The sequence below is a fragment of the Centruroides sculpturatus genome, unplaced genomic scaffold, assembly GCF_000671375.1.
Source record: "Centruroides sculpturatus isolate CEXI.00-Female unplaced genomic scaffold, Cexi_2.0 scaffold334, whole genome shotgun sequence".
In the NCBI taxonomy this organism is placed as follows: domain Eukaryota; kingdom Metazoa; phylum Arthropoda; class Arachnida; order Scorpiones; family Buthidae; genus Centruroides; species Centruroides sculpturatus.
In genome coordinates, this window is record NW_019384688.1 from 297,859 (window position 1) to 313,015 (window position 15,157).

General features: G+C 27.6%; 1 protein-coding gene across 2 annotated transcripts in view; it reads right to left on the reverse strand.

Annotated features, from left to right (window-relative positions):
• The window catches only part of LOC111627104 (UBX domain-containing protein 7-like), a 33,935-nt gene extending 19,318 nt beyond the window's left edge, over nt 1–14,617 (reverse strand). The window contains exons 1-4 of one of the 2 annotated variants that reach the window (XM_023370661.1): nt 14,258–14,617; nt 3,795–3,921; nt 187–254; nt 22–90 (exon numbers count right to left, since the gene is read on the reverse strand). In XM_023370661.1, the coding sequence (XP_023226429.1) occupies nt 22–90; nt 187–254; nt 3,795–3,921; nt 14,258–14,321 (328 nt within the window). In that variant the 5' untranslated portion in view covers nt 14,322–14,617. The remainder of the gene's footprint in view (nt 1–21; nt 91–186; nt 255–3,794; nt 3,922–14,257) is intronic. The other variant, XM_023370660.1, reaches the window with a different exon arrangement.
• Nucleotides 14,618–15,157: the final 540 nt, after the last annotated feature.

Consider the following 15,157-nt stretch of genomic DNA (forward strand, 5'->3'; position numbering starts at 1 on the left):
AACATTCAATTAACAACATACTTGCTTCAGCTTGAAAATCACGAAAACCATCAAAAATTGATTGAGATGATTGCTGCCGCCCTCTTGGACCTAATTAAAATGAGACATTTATATTTGTAATACTATTCAAAAATAGTCTAAGTAATTTTTCTATAAATCTTTTTCTCTTTTATAAAATTTATTTACCAAAAGGTAATGTATCAACTAAAACTCCTCTTGTAGGTGGTATGGGTGGTCTTACATCTTCCCCATCTCTGAAGATATAAGAATACATATATATAATTAGGTAACATTCTGTTTAATTTGTAAATAAATATATATTTATTAAATAAAAACAAAAAAGCTGGCAAGGACTCTTGCATGACTCTTGAAACTCAAACAGATGACTCAGAAAACCAGGAATAAAATCTGATAATTTTCAGTTACATTACAATATAAAATTTAAATAATAAAAGTTTAACAGGAGTAATGTTGTTGTATTATGAGAAATTACTCTATTTCTCAAAAAAGAATATTTAAATTTAAAAATCACTAAGGGTATGGCTCTGTTATGAGATTTTATTAAAAAATAATTTTTATATTATTAATTATTATAAAAAGGTAAAAGCCTTATTTTTGGAGTATGGGTAAGTTGTTAATTGTTTGTTGGTTGGTTGGACTTGGGGTGTATAGAACACGGGCCTCAATAAGTCAAAAAGTACTAGGTCCCTACTTGAGATATGATGCATGACTTCTATCTCACTACTCTCTTGACTTGATAGTCTCCAAAATGTGAAAACATCAATGCTCCATATATAGAAATATTCCTGCCAATTTCAATATTTTTGGTCCAGAAATCCTGATATATATAGCCAAATAGATGCTGACACATACACACAGAATTTTGCAAGAGATTTTATTTACATTTCTGCATTTATGAAGTGTCAAAATGTCAAAAATGCAAAAAATGAAGTAAGTCAAAATTGACCAATTGTCATATTTTCCCTCTGTTATATTCTATAATAGCCAGGGAAGTAAATTAAGAATTAATATCTGTTAGACATCTAATTAATTATATGAAAAGATTCATTTGAATAGTTTAGTAGTTAACAACTCAAATTCAAACAATGCATTTCTTTTTTCTTTTTACAGTGGATATTACCTACAAAATACAAAGCTCTTGTTTCTGATTACAATTACTGGCAGCCTAAAATTTAGGACTAGATACAAAAGAAAAAATTTACACAAAAAAGCAGAGAGATCTTTGTTAATGATAAATAACAGTAAACATTATTATTATTATATATTTGATTTTTCATTACTATTCAAACAATTATTCTTAAAATATTCTTTATCATTTTTTTGACTGTATTGTGATCATATTAAGACTGGATTTGTCTGTAAGGCATTTTCTAGCAAAGCAAGAGTTAGAGAGATTATTGCCTAGCAGAAGCAAGTTTACAAATGGTGAAATAATAGAATGAAATGAAATAGTTGTCAATCATACTTTTAATGAATACAAATGTTGTGGATAGATGTGGTCAGCCAATAAAAAAAGTTTTCTACCTAAAAATGATGGCTATCAGCAACAAGCTTTATGATGGTGGTAAAGGGAAAATCTGTGACACAATCCATTACAAAATACCTTGATAAACTGTATTATAAACATAATGCATAAATAAAGTTTTTGAAAAATATGAAATGGTTCTTTCTACATCTAAAACTGTGATGAGGAAATATAATCTTTATATGTTTTCTATTACAAATTTCATTGATAAGAAAGCAAAAATGTTGGCAAGATGAACAATTAACATAAATACATTTCAATTCCCCCCCTTATTACAGATAACATAATGTGTTACAAAATTATAAAATAGAAACATTAAGCATAGAAAAACTTAACAGGAAATTTACAACTATTCACTTATTTAAAGAAAATAAATGAATAAATTTAAATCTTTATTTAAAAAATATTAAATTAAACAAGTTTCAAGAAAAACTGATCTAAAATAGCAATGCTCAAACTTTTTGATTGGTGGGCCAAACTGAAAGGAAGTCATAGATAAGTGGCTAACAAACATTTTTATATATTTCAAGTAGCCTAGATAAAAGAAAAATATTCTTTAAAGAACAAGTCTCATCTAACATATATACACGACTATCTATAAAATGAAGCATTCTCTCCTTTCATTTGAAATAACAAAGAGCAATTGAAATAGAGAATTATATAACTTATGAATTCCTGTTTTGTTTATCACTTCTAACAGATACTTCAAATATCTTTACAGGGTGGTCTGATCTACAAACTATAGTTTGGGCATTATTGATCTTACCATTTAACAAATGGCCACAGTCCAAATTCAGTCCACAACAATCTTTTTTTCTCTCCCTTAGATATAATTCAACATACAGTAGAGTCCTGTACAACGCACAAATAAAACAAGCAACATCTTCAAATTTTGCCAATCAGAGATATACATTTTCTTTTTTTTTTTTTCAACTTACAGGCCAAGGTATAAACTTTCATAAATCATGTGATAATGCAGGTTTTGATAACGCAATTTCCTATAATGCGTAACAAATCCTCTGCGTTGTACGAAACTCTACTATATAAATACTGTATTTATTATAATACACAACATGCTATCTATAACTTTTTTCAACTTACAGCTGCACTGTGTATTAAAATTAAGGTTTGTAAGGTATGTATGGCTACATTAAATAATAATAAAGTTTTTTAAGATCATTTATGAAAAATTTTTATAGTATATTTTAATTCTTGAAACAATAATTCATCTGAAACTTTTATAGTAATGCATACAATTATAAAATGCAACAAATATAATGTTATTTTCAATAAATTAAACAAGTCATCCTTGGACTATAATACAACAATTCTACATTATAGTTATAAAAAAAAGTAAACCTAATTATTGTTATGCTCAATGAAATGCAACATGTTTGAAGATAATCATGCTGTAGATTTTTAAATTTCAGTTTCATTATTTATTCTAGTAAATGCAATTTAGAAATCAGTACTTTAGATTTTCCCTGTTTTTTAATGACTTCATCCTGTTCTGTCATCATAATCAATGAATAACTGATGAAAAAAAAATGTATAATCTAGTAATTAATACTTTTAGTAACACTGTTCAAATTTTCAGTTTACTTCATCTTGATATATATATATATATTTAAATAAAACAGGAAAGCAAAACAAGACTGATTTACACCAAATAATAAAACAACATTTATCTGAATGCAGTAACACAGGTGTATAGACTACAAACAAAGGCATAAGACATACATAAAACTACACAGTTGAATCTACCACTGTTCTTAGTACAGAAAAAAAAAACAAAAAAAGTGTGTCTAAACACAGGGGTCTCATATATATACATGTGTAAATAAAGAGGTTTTACAATGCCACCTGGTGACAACAAAATTTTAACTTAACAATAAATGCTATTTAAATTCTCAGTATACAAAACCCAGCACTAATTTTAACTATTAAAATTATTAATAGTTAAAATTAGTGCTGGGTTTTGTATTCACACTGTTAATATATTCACACTGCTTTATACAGAACCAAAAAACATTTTCAGATACATCTTTAGTTTACAAATCAAACAAAATCAATTTGTAAATAGAAGATGGCTCAAATGAAACTGCAATTTTCTTTAAATCTTTAAATAAATAAATATTTTATGGTATTCATATAAAACAGTGTATTTTAATTTGTATAAATATTTACAAAAAGTGTTATATTTTGATTCAAATAAAAATAAATGCAAATAATAATTGTTTTAACTCACTTTGACGAAGAACCTCTGGAAGGATTTTGAACAGTTTCACTTCCATAATCACAATGCATATTTATAGCAACTTCTAAATTACCATTACAAATTTCCAGCAAATTCTTTGCTGCATTTTCATCAGCACCTAATATTAAGAATATTCAGATTGAAAGATTAAAAAATTAAATTAGTAAAATAAAAATTTGTTATTTTTAACTATATAGATTAAATTTGAAAATATTAATAAATTCGTTATATTAAGCCAAAAACTAAATCTGTTAACTTTAACCTTTCAATATTTGAATTTCAACTTTAGCATTGAAATTGAATTTATTTGTTGAAGATGCGTGTGCATATGCATGTATTTGTGTGTTTATATAAATTAATTTCTAGATCACTTTTAATGTTAAAAACAATAAAGCTAACAAAGATCAACTTTCCATATATATGAATACAAGTACAGTTATCCTTCATACAACATGGCTTCACTTTAACATGGTTTGAAAGTTGGAGAAAACCCCCATAAAACACTGTTTCCAGTTTTGCTCTAATACAGTTCAAGAATTTGGAAAATCCTCTACACAAAATTTTACAACTTTTAAGTGCAAACTCCTTTATTCAATATTTTTTCATTCAAGCAAGCATGCATGTTATTTCAAATTTGCCCATGGATTTTAGAATATTGAATTTTTCAATTTGTTTTGTGCCATTCATCAGGTTTAATGAAAACTGACAGTGCAATTTTTCTTCTTCCTTCTCCTCGCTTTCCTATCAACTAGGTGTCATTGTCATTGCTTTCAGATTTTAGGCTTTAAGATTGTCAGTATGTTTTGTTTCTATAGATTAATCTTTGTATTTAGTAAAGTTTATTTAAACATTTTTAGGCAAGCGTTTTTAATCTTTTTTTAACGATAGGTAAATAATCATTCGTAAAAATGACAAATGAAATACAGCAGTATCTCGGTACTTGAACTGTTCACAACTCAAACAATTTCAGTTTAGAACATAAATTCTGGAAAAAAAATCACAATCCGTTAGAACAAATTTTCAATTAATAACATATTTTTATTTTGTCATACATAAAAAATTTTTATAGTGAAAATAACAAAATGAAGACATTTTTTTTTTGTTGATCTTGATCAGAAATATCAGCAAAGCTCAGATGATGATGATACTTTATAAAACGCCCTTATTTAACTAAAATTAATATTAATTGTAATTGCTAGTTAACTATTGATTGGAAATAAATTATTGATTATTTTTATTACTAAGTGAAATATGTTTATTAAAGCAAACAGTATACAGTCGACCGCCCTATAACACGGTAGATACGTTCCAGTTTTTATGAATCCATTTTCTATGAGTCCAGCCAATCACAGCCCGGCACATATGAGGTTTATGGACTATGGCCGTTTGAAAGGTTTCTTCCATAAAATTAATTGATCCTAGACTAATTCGACTCAACATTTCCAAAATACGTATAATTTTTTGGGAGTAATCCATATAAACTATGCTATAAACAAAAAATTGTAGGATTACTTACCAAGTATGCACCGTTCAACTACGCCATTGCTTAAGCTTGTTTTCATTGTGGAGCTTGTCATCGAATGGTGCTCGCGTGCTTCCTGATAAATTATTTTTTTTGTGAAAAATTCGCTGAACTTTGGAGACATCATTAATATAAATATAATTTTTATGGACGTTAAATAATAAATGGTTTTTAGTAGGTCTGCTGCTCGTTTAAACTCAACGGTTTGTGCAATATCTGCTATTGGCCTAGATTTGACCAATCCTGTTGTGACACAAGTCAGCGATGACATTTTACCAAATTATACGAGTTTTTTTAGCATGTTTGTAAGAATACTGTTGCAATTTTTTCACCGTAATATAGGAATCCAAACTACAGGAACTCATGTTATAGGGGGGGGTCGACTGTACTTTTGGTAACTTTTGGAACCTAATCCCATGTTTTGTATTAGTCCTTTGTTTCATATAGCACAGATTCTCATAACATGGTACTTTTTTGGAACATAACTACTGTGTTATACAAGGGATACCTATATTATGAACTCATGTATACTGGTTATGTATACAGGATTCCTATTCAAATTTTTATTTTGAATTCCATGACATTCCTTGATGTCACATTTCTTACAGTATGGAATATCAACATAATAAAACAGCATTTTAATTACTGTGAACATTGAGTATATCTATCCCTCTTTTTACACAGTTGATACGTTCCAAAGACTGTGCCAAAAAAATATAGTATATACATCCTGTAGAAAAATGTTTGATAGGATCCACAACTTCAATGTAATAAAAAAATAAGCAATTTACAAACAAAACATAAGCTTTTTTATTTTATCATCATTTATCATTATTATTTGTATGTAAATCTAGTAAACACAAGATAGCATAAAATCAACAAACAGTATTTTCTGATATACAAATAGTACTGTACTGTGCTTTAAAAAAAATGAACTCTTGACTTAGTAACATGTAATTTTAAAACCAATCTTTCAACAAAAAAGGCAACTGTTTTTAAATAGCAACATAATTTTAACAAAAAGTTAAATTTAAAAATCTTCAAATAAAGCATTTTTTCCCCATGTAAAATATCTATCAGGCTACTTAGTTGATATTCAAAACTATAATATAATACAGTATTACTACAGGTATGATCAATGTTGACAGTTTTTAAGCCCAAAATTTGCCAAAGTGATATTTGTTACCCAACTTTATGTCTATTAACTAATTATTAAATTATATTTATTAAACTATGTACCAAAGTGCAAGAAATTAATGAATTCTGTAGTCTGTTACAAAAGTATAAATTTATACCTTAATAAATTTTATAAAAATTTTAATATACTGGAAAGAAATTAGAAATTATGTTTTGTTACACAATAAAAATTATTAAAATAAAAAATGATAAACACTTGTAATTTATTGATATTATTTATCAATTTTCTCACTTTGTTCTTATTTTTTAAATCAATTCATTAACACCTTGCCTCCAATTGAAGGTGGGAATGATAATTGTGGGGGGTTCTGAAAGGGTTAACAGATTGGATTTGGAAGCAATTGATAACTTTTCTAAGCATATCAATTGCTTCCAAATTCAATCTCTTAATGATGATCAATGAGATTTGTATCAGTAGGAGAAATATGCTTCTTTGTATGATATATCGGGTTTTTTGTATCTGAAATCTGTATCTGAAATTTGGAAACTTTTCAAATTTCAGATACAGATTTGCAAGTTTGCACTTTCCAAAAAACATTTTTAATGGACATAACTTTAGAGCCTTTCTGAATAAATCCTATTGTGCTACTTTTGCCATTTTTGCTACCTTTGATTTAAGACACATTTCATTGCCTTTTTATAGGAGACTTAAATTTTTATATTCTAAATGCACTCTGCAACGGAAAGGATTAACTCCACAGTTTACCACTTGATGGTACTAATTTCACTAATCTCAGCACAGCATTTCCAAGTCTATGAACATCACCTAGATACAGGGAATTTGAAATTGTAAAGAGAAAAAAAGGAATATTTCTTATGTTTTTTAGAAAATATAAGAGAATTTTACACACAAAATTTTAAAATAAATGGACACTTTTTGATGGTCCATCAAAATGAAATGAAAATTAATGATATTAATATTATAACTATTGTTTAATATAACTAAAATATCCAAGAGCTTTTACATCAGTATATCAATAAGAAAACCTTAATGTGAATTTTTAAAGGCAGATTACAGTTACAAGCATTAAAAATTTAGATGTTTAGTGCTGACATCTTAAGTTAAATGAAAAAATTTTGTTCGTTTGTTTCCTTCCTTTTTATGTGATATTTGGCGTGAGGTTCAAGCTTTATTGTGTAGTATGAATAACTCTTAAAAGCTGGAATTTCTTGGATAAAATCACAAAGCACACATTTCGTACTTTTCCAGCAATAACTTTAATCACTTGTTCCATTTTAGAACTCAATATAAGCTCTTTCATCTTTGGAACAGCTTTTAGCTTGTAGCAGGCCTGTAAATTTGGCCAAAAATGTTTGTTCCATGATTAAAGATATTGCTGGAAAAGGCATGTTTTGTAAATTTTATAAGTATGAACATATAATAGTAGTGCTTACTGTTTTTCTTCCATAATGGATGTCAAAAATTAATAGATTTAGTGCTCACCATAAATGATAGCATTGGAACCATCATTAAGTATGATAACAGAATAATATGGAAGATATTCAATTACATTAGATAGAAACAAGGAAATCCTAACATTAAAGCCGCAACATATATAATCACAATTTATTACAGTGCTTTCTCCATTACTCATGATCCAAAATTAAATGAAAAATAAACAATATCACAAATATAGCATATGGAAATATTCACCTAAAAATTATTATAGTGTTTAATAAAGTTGAAAATTTTCATACAAATTAATTTTAATTTGATAATCCAAAACATTTATTTTTGTGTCAATTTTGTATGCATAAGTACTGTACATATCCTACATTAAAATTGTAAAACCTATTGAACATTCAACTTCAGATTCTAGAGTTTACATTAACCAAGGAAATTATTGAATTTTGTAATAAACACACTCAGGTTAAATTCAAATTTTTATTTAATTTTTAAGAAAAAACTAATTAAGTCATACAGGTGAAAAGTTTAAAAAGAAAACAGAAAAAATTATTGTATTAGCTTAATACCACTGAATTTGAAAACAAGAAAAACAAATCAATCTTTAATTTTCTATTTAAATACAGTAATAATACTTCCTTTAAAATATACAATTCAAGAATAAAAAATGTTATTGTTCTATGTTTATATTATTTTTAATAAAATTAATTTAAATCACCATTGTATTCCATTAACTTTATTATTGATTCTCATTATCCCATTGAATCATAAAAAGAAAAATAGTATTTTTTAATTGTGCCATCACCAGAGGGAAGATCTTTAAAAGTTTTACATATTGAGGCAGACGAGTAGCCTCTAAGGAAAGGTCAACTCTTCTGTGGAACTTAATTTCCTCCTGCATGTGCAAAAGGATAAAGTTAGAAGACACTTTTATGTATTGTCTATGTTAAGAATTTCCTTAAATTTTTGTAATTATAAACAAATAATATTTATCATCATTGTTTTATAATAATTTTTTAATACTCTCAGTAAATGCAATTAAATTAAGAATGTACAAATTAATTAAATTACATACTATCTAATACTTAGACACTTTTATAAACACTCATTGTAGTCACTAATTATTTTTATTTATTTATTTTTTTCCTCAAAAGATTTTGTTGCATTTACCTTTTTTCAGTAATACTTTCTCCATTAAAGATGTCTAGCCATCTGCTAAGAACACTTACCATGAACATAGACTAGGACATTGCATGACTTTGTTGTATTGTGATATCAATAGAATTGAAGAGCTGAAAAGAAAAAAAGCAATCCTTGCACTTGTTAGGCATAGAAGAGGTAATCTTTGTTCCTGGCAGTCACAGACAGGCAAACTTTTCACTTGCCACCACAAAAGAGGCTATCCTCATATCCCCTTGTGGCTATAGCATTTTGCACTAAGGCAAACTTAAATATGGCACCTTTTGGATAAGCCTTTCATTAGTCATTTTATAATTTTTAAATTTCTAACAGACTAATCCAAAAGGTGCCATATTTAAGTTTGCCTTAGTGCAAAATGCTATAGCCACATAAGGGGATATGAGGATAGCCTCTTTTGTGGTGGCAAGTGCAAAGTTTGCCTGTGAAAAACAAACAAAACATAAGAATACAGCAAGCAATCACAATTGATTGCTGTATTCTTATGTTTTGTTTGTTTTTCATGACTATTTTCTGTTAGGTGCATGCAATGCCAAGTTTTATTTTTCTCCTCTAAATTCCATTAAGCACATTCAATTGTGTCAGGGAACATGGACATTTCATTTTGACTCCACTGCATAATAAAAAGAAAGTCACGGACCCCTAATTTTTACATTTAAATTGACCCTCATTACATTTTTTGATTCCTCATCTCAATTAATGCAAAATGGCAAAGTTTCATCAAGCCCATCAAATTTTGAGAACAAACTCAATTCTATAAGCTTATAGAAGACTTGCTAGTGACCTTGGGACATCACGTGACAAAGTCATGCAATTCATGTATTATTGTTTTGTCATGCACTTTTGTGTTACATTCTTGTATCTTGAAAACAAAGTCATGCACCCCATGTTTTATGTTTTGGATTTCTCAATGCAATAAATGGAAAATGATAAAACTTTATCAAATCAATCAATCAAATATTGAGATTGAATGCAATACAAAAATCATATAGAAAAGGCCTCAATAACACTCCACCTCAAATATGGATAGAATTTCTATAAAATTAACTCCAAAAAACCACAGACTTAATATTTGCAAGTCATAATTTTCAAACTTTGATGAGATTACATCTAAAAAAAACACACTGTTTTAAGAGTACAACAATAAAAATTGACATCTAATCACAGAACCTTTTTAACATCCAGTAAAACATAAAAGACGAAACAAATGTTTATGGAATCCACCCAATTCCAGCTTCAGGTTGAAATAGTTTGTTTCTATTCAGTGCATTCCAATTAGAAATGAACTATTTCAACTTAAAACTGGAATCATGTGGATTCCAAAAATGTTTGTTTCATCTTCTGCATTTTACTGATTGCTGAGAGGTTCTATAATTAGATGTTAATGTGTCCTAGTAATATAGTAGTACTTTTTTTTTGTTTTTAATAAAAATTGATTTTTGTAATAAGCAAGCAAAATTATATAAATAAAATTACTGTACTTCTTCAGTTCTATCTCAATATATTAGATATATCTTTTTTTTTTACATGTTCAAAATAGAGGCATATCTTAGATCTGATGGTATCTTATATTTGCAGTTGAAAAAATCAATAGTCATCACAAGTAGACCACATGGTGCATTACATATCAATAAGACAGTCTAACACACATTCCTCAATGTTCACATCAGTTCAAACAGATTTACCTGATGTGCATTTAATTTAAACTGCTTTTTAGCATTTAAAATGCCTGATGACATTTTATTTATTTATCCAATTTTTAAATAGCTTTAAAAATATTTGATTACTGTCCCTATAATATATACCTGAAAAATTAAATAATAATAATACCTGTACATTCTAAACCCTCTCCATCAAAAGATAGCATGATAGAAAAAGATCTTTTTGACAAATTATATAAAAATGTTGCATTAGAAAAGCAAGCTTTATCTGTTTCAAGGCATTTGTGTTGTTTTTAACCTCTCTTTACAAAACAAAAAAACTTAAAAAATTATTTAAAACTTTTTTCTTCTGTACAAAAATCTTAAAAATTCAACTTCAAATTTTACAAAGCATCTTAGAATTCTGTGCCACAGAACTCAAGAAATACAATACATTAAGTCTGACATATTCACAACATTCAGGAAATTTAGATTCAAATAAATTTTTATCTCACTAGAGGCTCTAATAGGAGCTTTTCACTATAGATCTCTGACATTTATCATCAATTATTCTTAGTGCACCATGAATTCATATAATTTTTTGAACTGTCTTATTTTCATCTAATCACCTCTTTCATCTCTTTTCTATTTATTCAATTGTTTATTAAAAGCATTAAATGTTTTTAATAATAATTACAAATTATAGAATGACTAACTCACCTGAAATACTTTTTTATATATTTCACATGAGTTTGTCTTGTTTAAATTGTAAAAGTATTAAACATTCTATTTTATCTAATTTTTTTGTTACTTTTCTAGATTTTTATCATAATTATAAAAAAAATACTCAAATATATAATTTTAACAGAATTATTATAAATAATATATAAGATTGAATGTCAAAATAAAAATTCCTATTATTGGGACTATGATAGCAGTCAGTTATATATGTAACAAATTGCAGATACATTTTCAAAGCCAACTGTTAATGTAGATATGTATTTAATTATCTAATTATAAATTGCATCATAAAACAAATGATAACGTGTTTACTTCTAGTAACAATGATATGGAAAAAATTTAAGATATGAATTTTGTTACAAATTATAAAATATTTAAAATTCAAGCAAACAGAATTTTAAATCAATAGGCTAATAATTAAAATTATTTTAATTTAAATAAATCTGGAAGTGATCCAGAACATATTTCAAACCTGTAATTCTTGTATATTAGTAAAGTACATTAAATATATCACAAACTAGAAATTTCATGTTACACATAAAAAGCATTAATAGCAATAAAATAAGCTACATCTTTGAAATTCCTGCAACTTAGATTTATTCAGAACATACATTTTTTCCATATTTAAATATGGACAAAAGACCTTCATTCAGTGGCGTACCGTAGTGGGGGCGGCATGGGTGGCCCGCCATGGGTGGCACTTTTTAGGGGGCGGCAAAATTACCTTTAAGGGGTGGCAAAATTTCACAATAAATAATAATAATATCTTGTAAAAATTTGAAACATCCTAAACTATACTTTCATCGCGCCTACGATAGTGCTATCATCCGGACAGTCCAGGAATCAGCTTGACGTCCTGGTGAACTAGTAATATTTTCATCCGAGGAAATCCCGCAAAACCTGTTGACCTTTTTTTTTTCTTCTTGCTTGTACGATTCATTCGTGTTCATATACACCACTAATATCCAATAGAATTATTTTAAACAGGTCACTGCACTACCACCGAATTTTTCATTGCTTGTTCTGTCAAACTGAATTTTGGTCTTTTAAATTGAAATACCTAAATAGGGGGCCGAAATTTTCCTCCGCCCCAGGCGGCTGACACCCACGGTATGCCACTGCCTTCATTGGGTTGTTCTTAAATGAACATCAAAAGAACAATGAAATGAACCTAAAATAAAAAAAAAAGGAATAAAACTTTAAATCACAAAACATTGGTAAAATTTAAACCACTAGGATATATAAACATTTACCAAATTTAAACATTATAGTCAAAATAAAATAAAATAAACAACAGAATCATCAATCAAAAATAAATGAAAATTGAAAGAAAATGTATTAGGGTTTCTTTCCCGGGATTCTCGCCGTTTATTCCCTATGAGAAAAATCCAGGGAAATTTTATTTTCCCGGGAAATCTCGCATTTCAATAATAATTTATCATGTCAGGTTTTCTTTCTATTATTTATTATACGAAAAGTTGCATCTTGAAGACTCACCTAAGAGAGAAATTTTGAGGTTTCTTGCTGCATATTACTACCTATGTTTTACAAGTCTCTACTTGTTAGTTCATGTAATATCCATGTATTGTGTTTGCGCATCATTGAACAACGGAGACTTGCTGAAAGTAAATATCACTCATCACACTTTAGTTTATTTTTTATTTCATCTTTAGAAGTAAAATAGTATTTTTTTTTTCGTAATCATTAAAACTCCCAATGAAACGCTTTATTTTACTTTCATCTTATAATGTAGGAGAACATAAGTTAATTGAGCCTAACGTGTCCGTATGGGTGAGATTGGCCCTACACTTTTAGTTACTAACTAGAAAATAAATTAAATTATTCAAATATTCCTGTATGATCTTTTTTATTCATATAAAATTCTATTTTACTATCTCATCCCGGAATTTCCCAGGATCCCGGGAAAAGAAATTATTTTTCCTGTAATCCTGCTGGAGGCAAATTTTCCGGGAAATGAAAAACCCTAAAATGTATTTGAAAAAAAATACATTGCTAAGGGATTTCAAATAGCAACCCCCAAGCATAAGAAATCATTCTACCTTTTATGTTTACAGATTTGGTGCTCCGTGCAGACTAAATCCAAGTCGCCGGAATTTTAAAAAGCTTATTCTTTTATCGCCAATACTTGCGCATCCGGTTGGTTTTTCTACGTGCAAAAACAATTTTCTCACAGAGTACTCTTGAGAACCGAAATACAAACACAAATCACAAACAGCACACAGTTTTATGCCATTTCCAAAAAATTTACAACACAAATCTGCACTCTAACAACGAAAAATCATCTTCGACACAAAGTACCATCATTAATCCATCATCTAAGAACGGTCAAAAAATATAAATATATTTGAAATAAAAAATATTTGTTGGCCAAATTCATTATGTGATGTTTATATATAATTCAAAATAATGAAATAAGCATTATACAGTATCTTATAAAAGAGCCTACTAGGATCCTGTAACATTTGAAATTCAAGATTTAAATAATCCTGTATACTTTTTGTCTATTTATATGCTGAGTCAGTGACATTGAATAATTTTAGAAACAATCAAATACTTTTTAATTTGAAACATCAAATATAGAAATTTAAACATTACTTTACTTCAATTAAATGCAAAGTTATTGTCTGACATTTGCATACTTGTTTATAGAATTTTTGTTTCTTTACAAAAAGATGGAAAGATATTTTTTTATTATTTTGTTTTAAATAAACTTAAAATAAAATTTTCTCACCTGTTATGGCACAAAATTTTTCAATAAGAGATTTAAAATGTTTTGGTTGTGAACTCGAGGCCATTATCTGAAAGATTTTCAACTAAACAAAAGCATTATAGATAGACTCGGGCGATTTTTACAAAATTGTTTATTGACCTCTAAACGAATAAAAATGATTTTTTTCGATGTCAATTATTATAAAATTTAACGTTTGTTAACCCCAAACTTATACATTTCATTAAATTGTCATTATTTTTAATTTTGAAAACTATTTTCTTTTACATTAATTTCGAAAGATTGCAATTCATTCCCCCCATTTGTTTGTTCGCAAAATAAAGCGCCACGTATTGTCAAAGGAATTCGTTTTTGATTGTCGTCTGGTTATTCAAAATTCAATATATTAAATTCGTATAGTTTAATTATATAAAATTTATTTTCTTATAGAAATTTTATTGAATTGTCATATAAATTTTTATAAAATAAAAATTATAATAACAAAATTATATAAACTCGCGTTGCGGGAATGAGCGTAAAAATTTTATTCAAGATAAATTATATTTAAATGAAAATACCTTCTTGAAATAATATCCGTTTTATTAAACGAGTTTAATATTTCTCCTTTTTTATAATATTACTAGCTGCAAGGACCTGCTTCGTTGGGTTTTTATTTGTATGTAATATAGTTTTATATATATGTTACCGCTAAAGCTCAAAATCCGTTAATGTGCGCATTACCTAGCTAATCTGCAGATTAACTAGGGTGATCCGTTAAAGCTGCGAAAATTATTTCATTTCTCAAATTACCTACTAGGCACTCGGTAAAGTGAAAATAAGATTTTTGCTGGAACAACAGCAACGTTTCTGTACGCTTAAATTAACATAATGTTATTTATTTAATTTTCAATATCTAAAGAATCA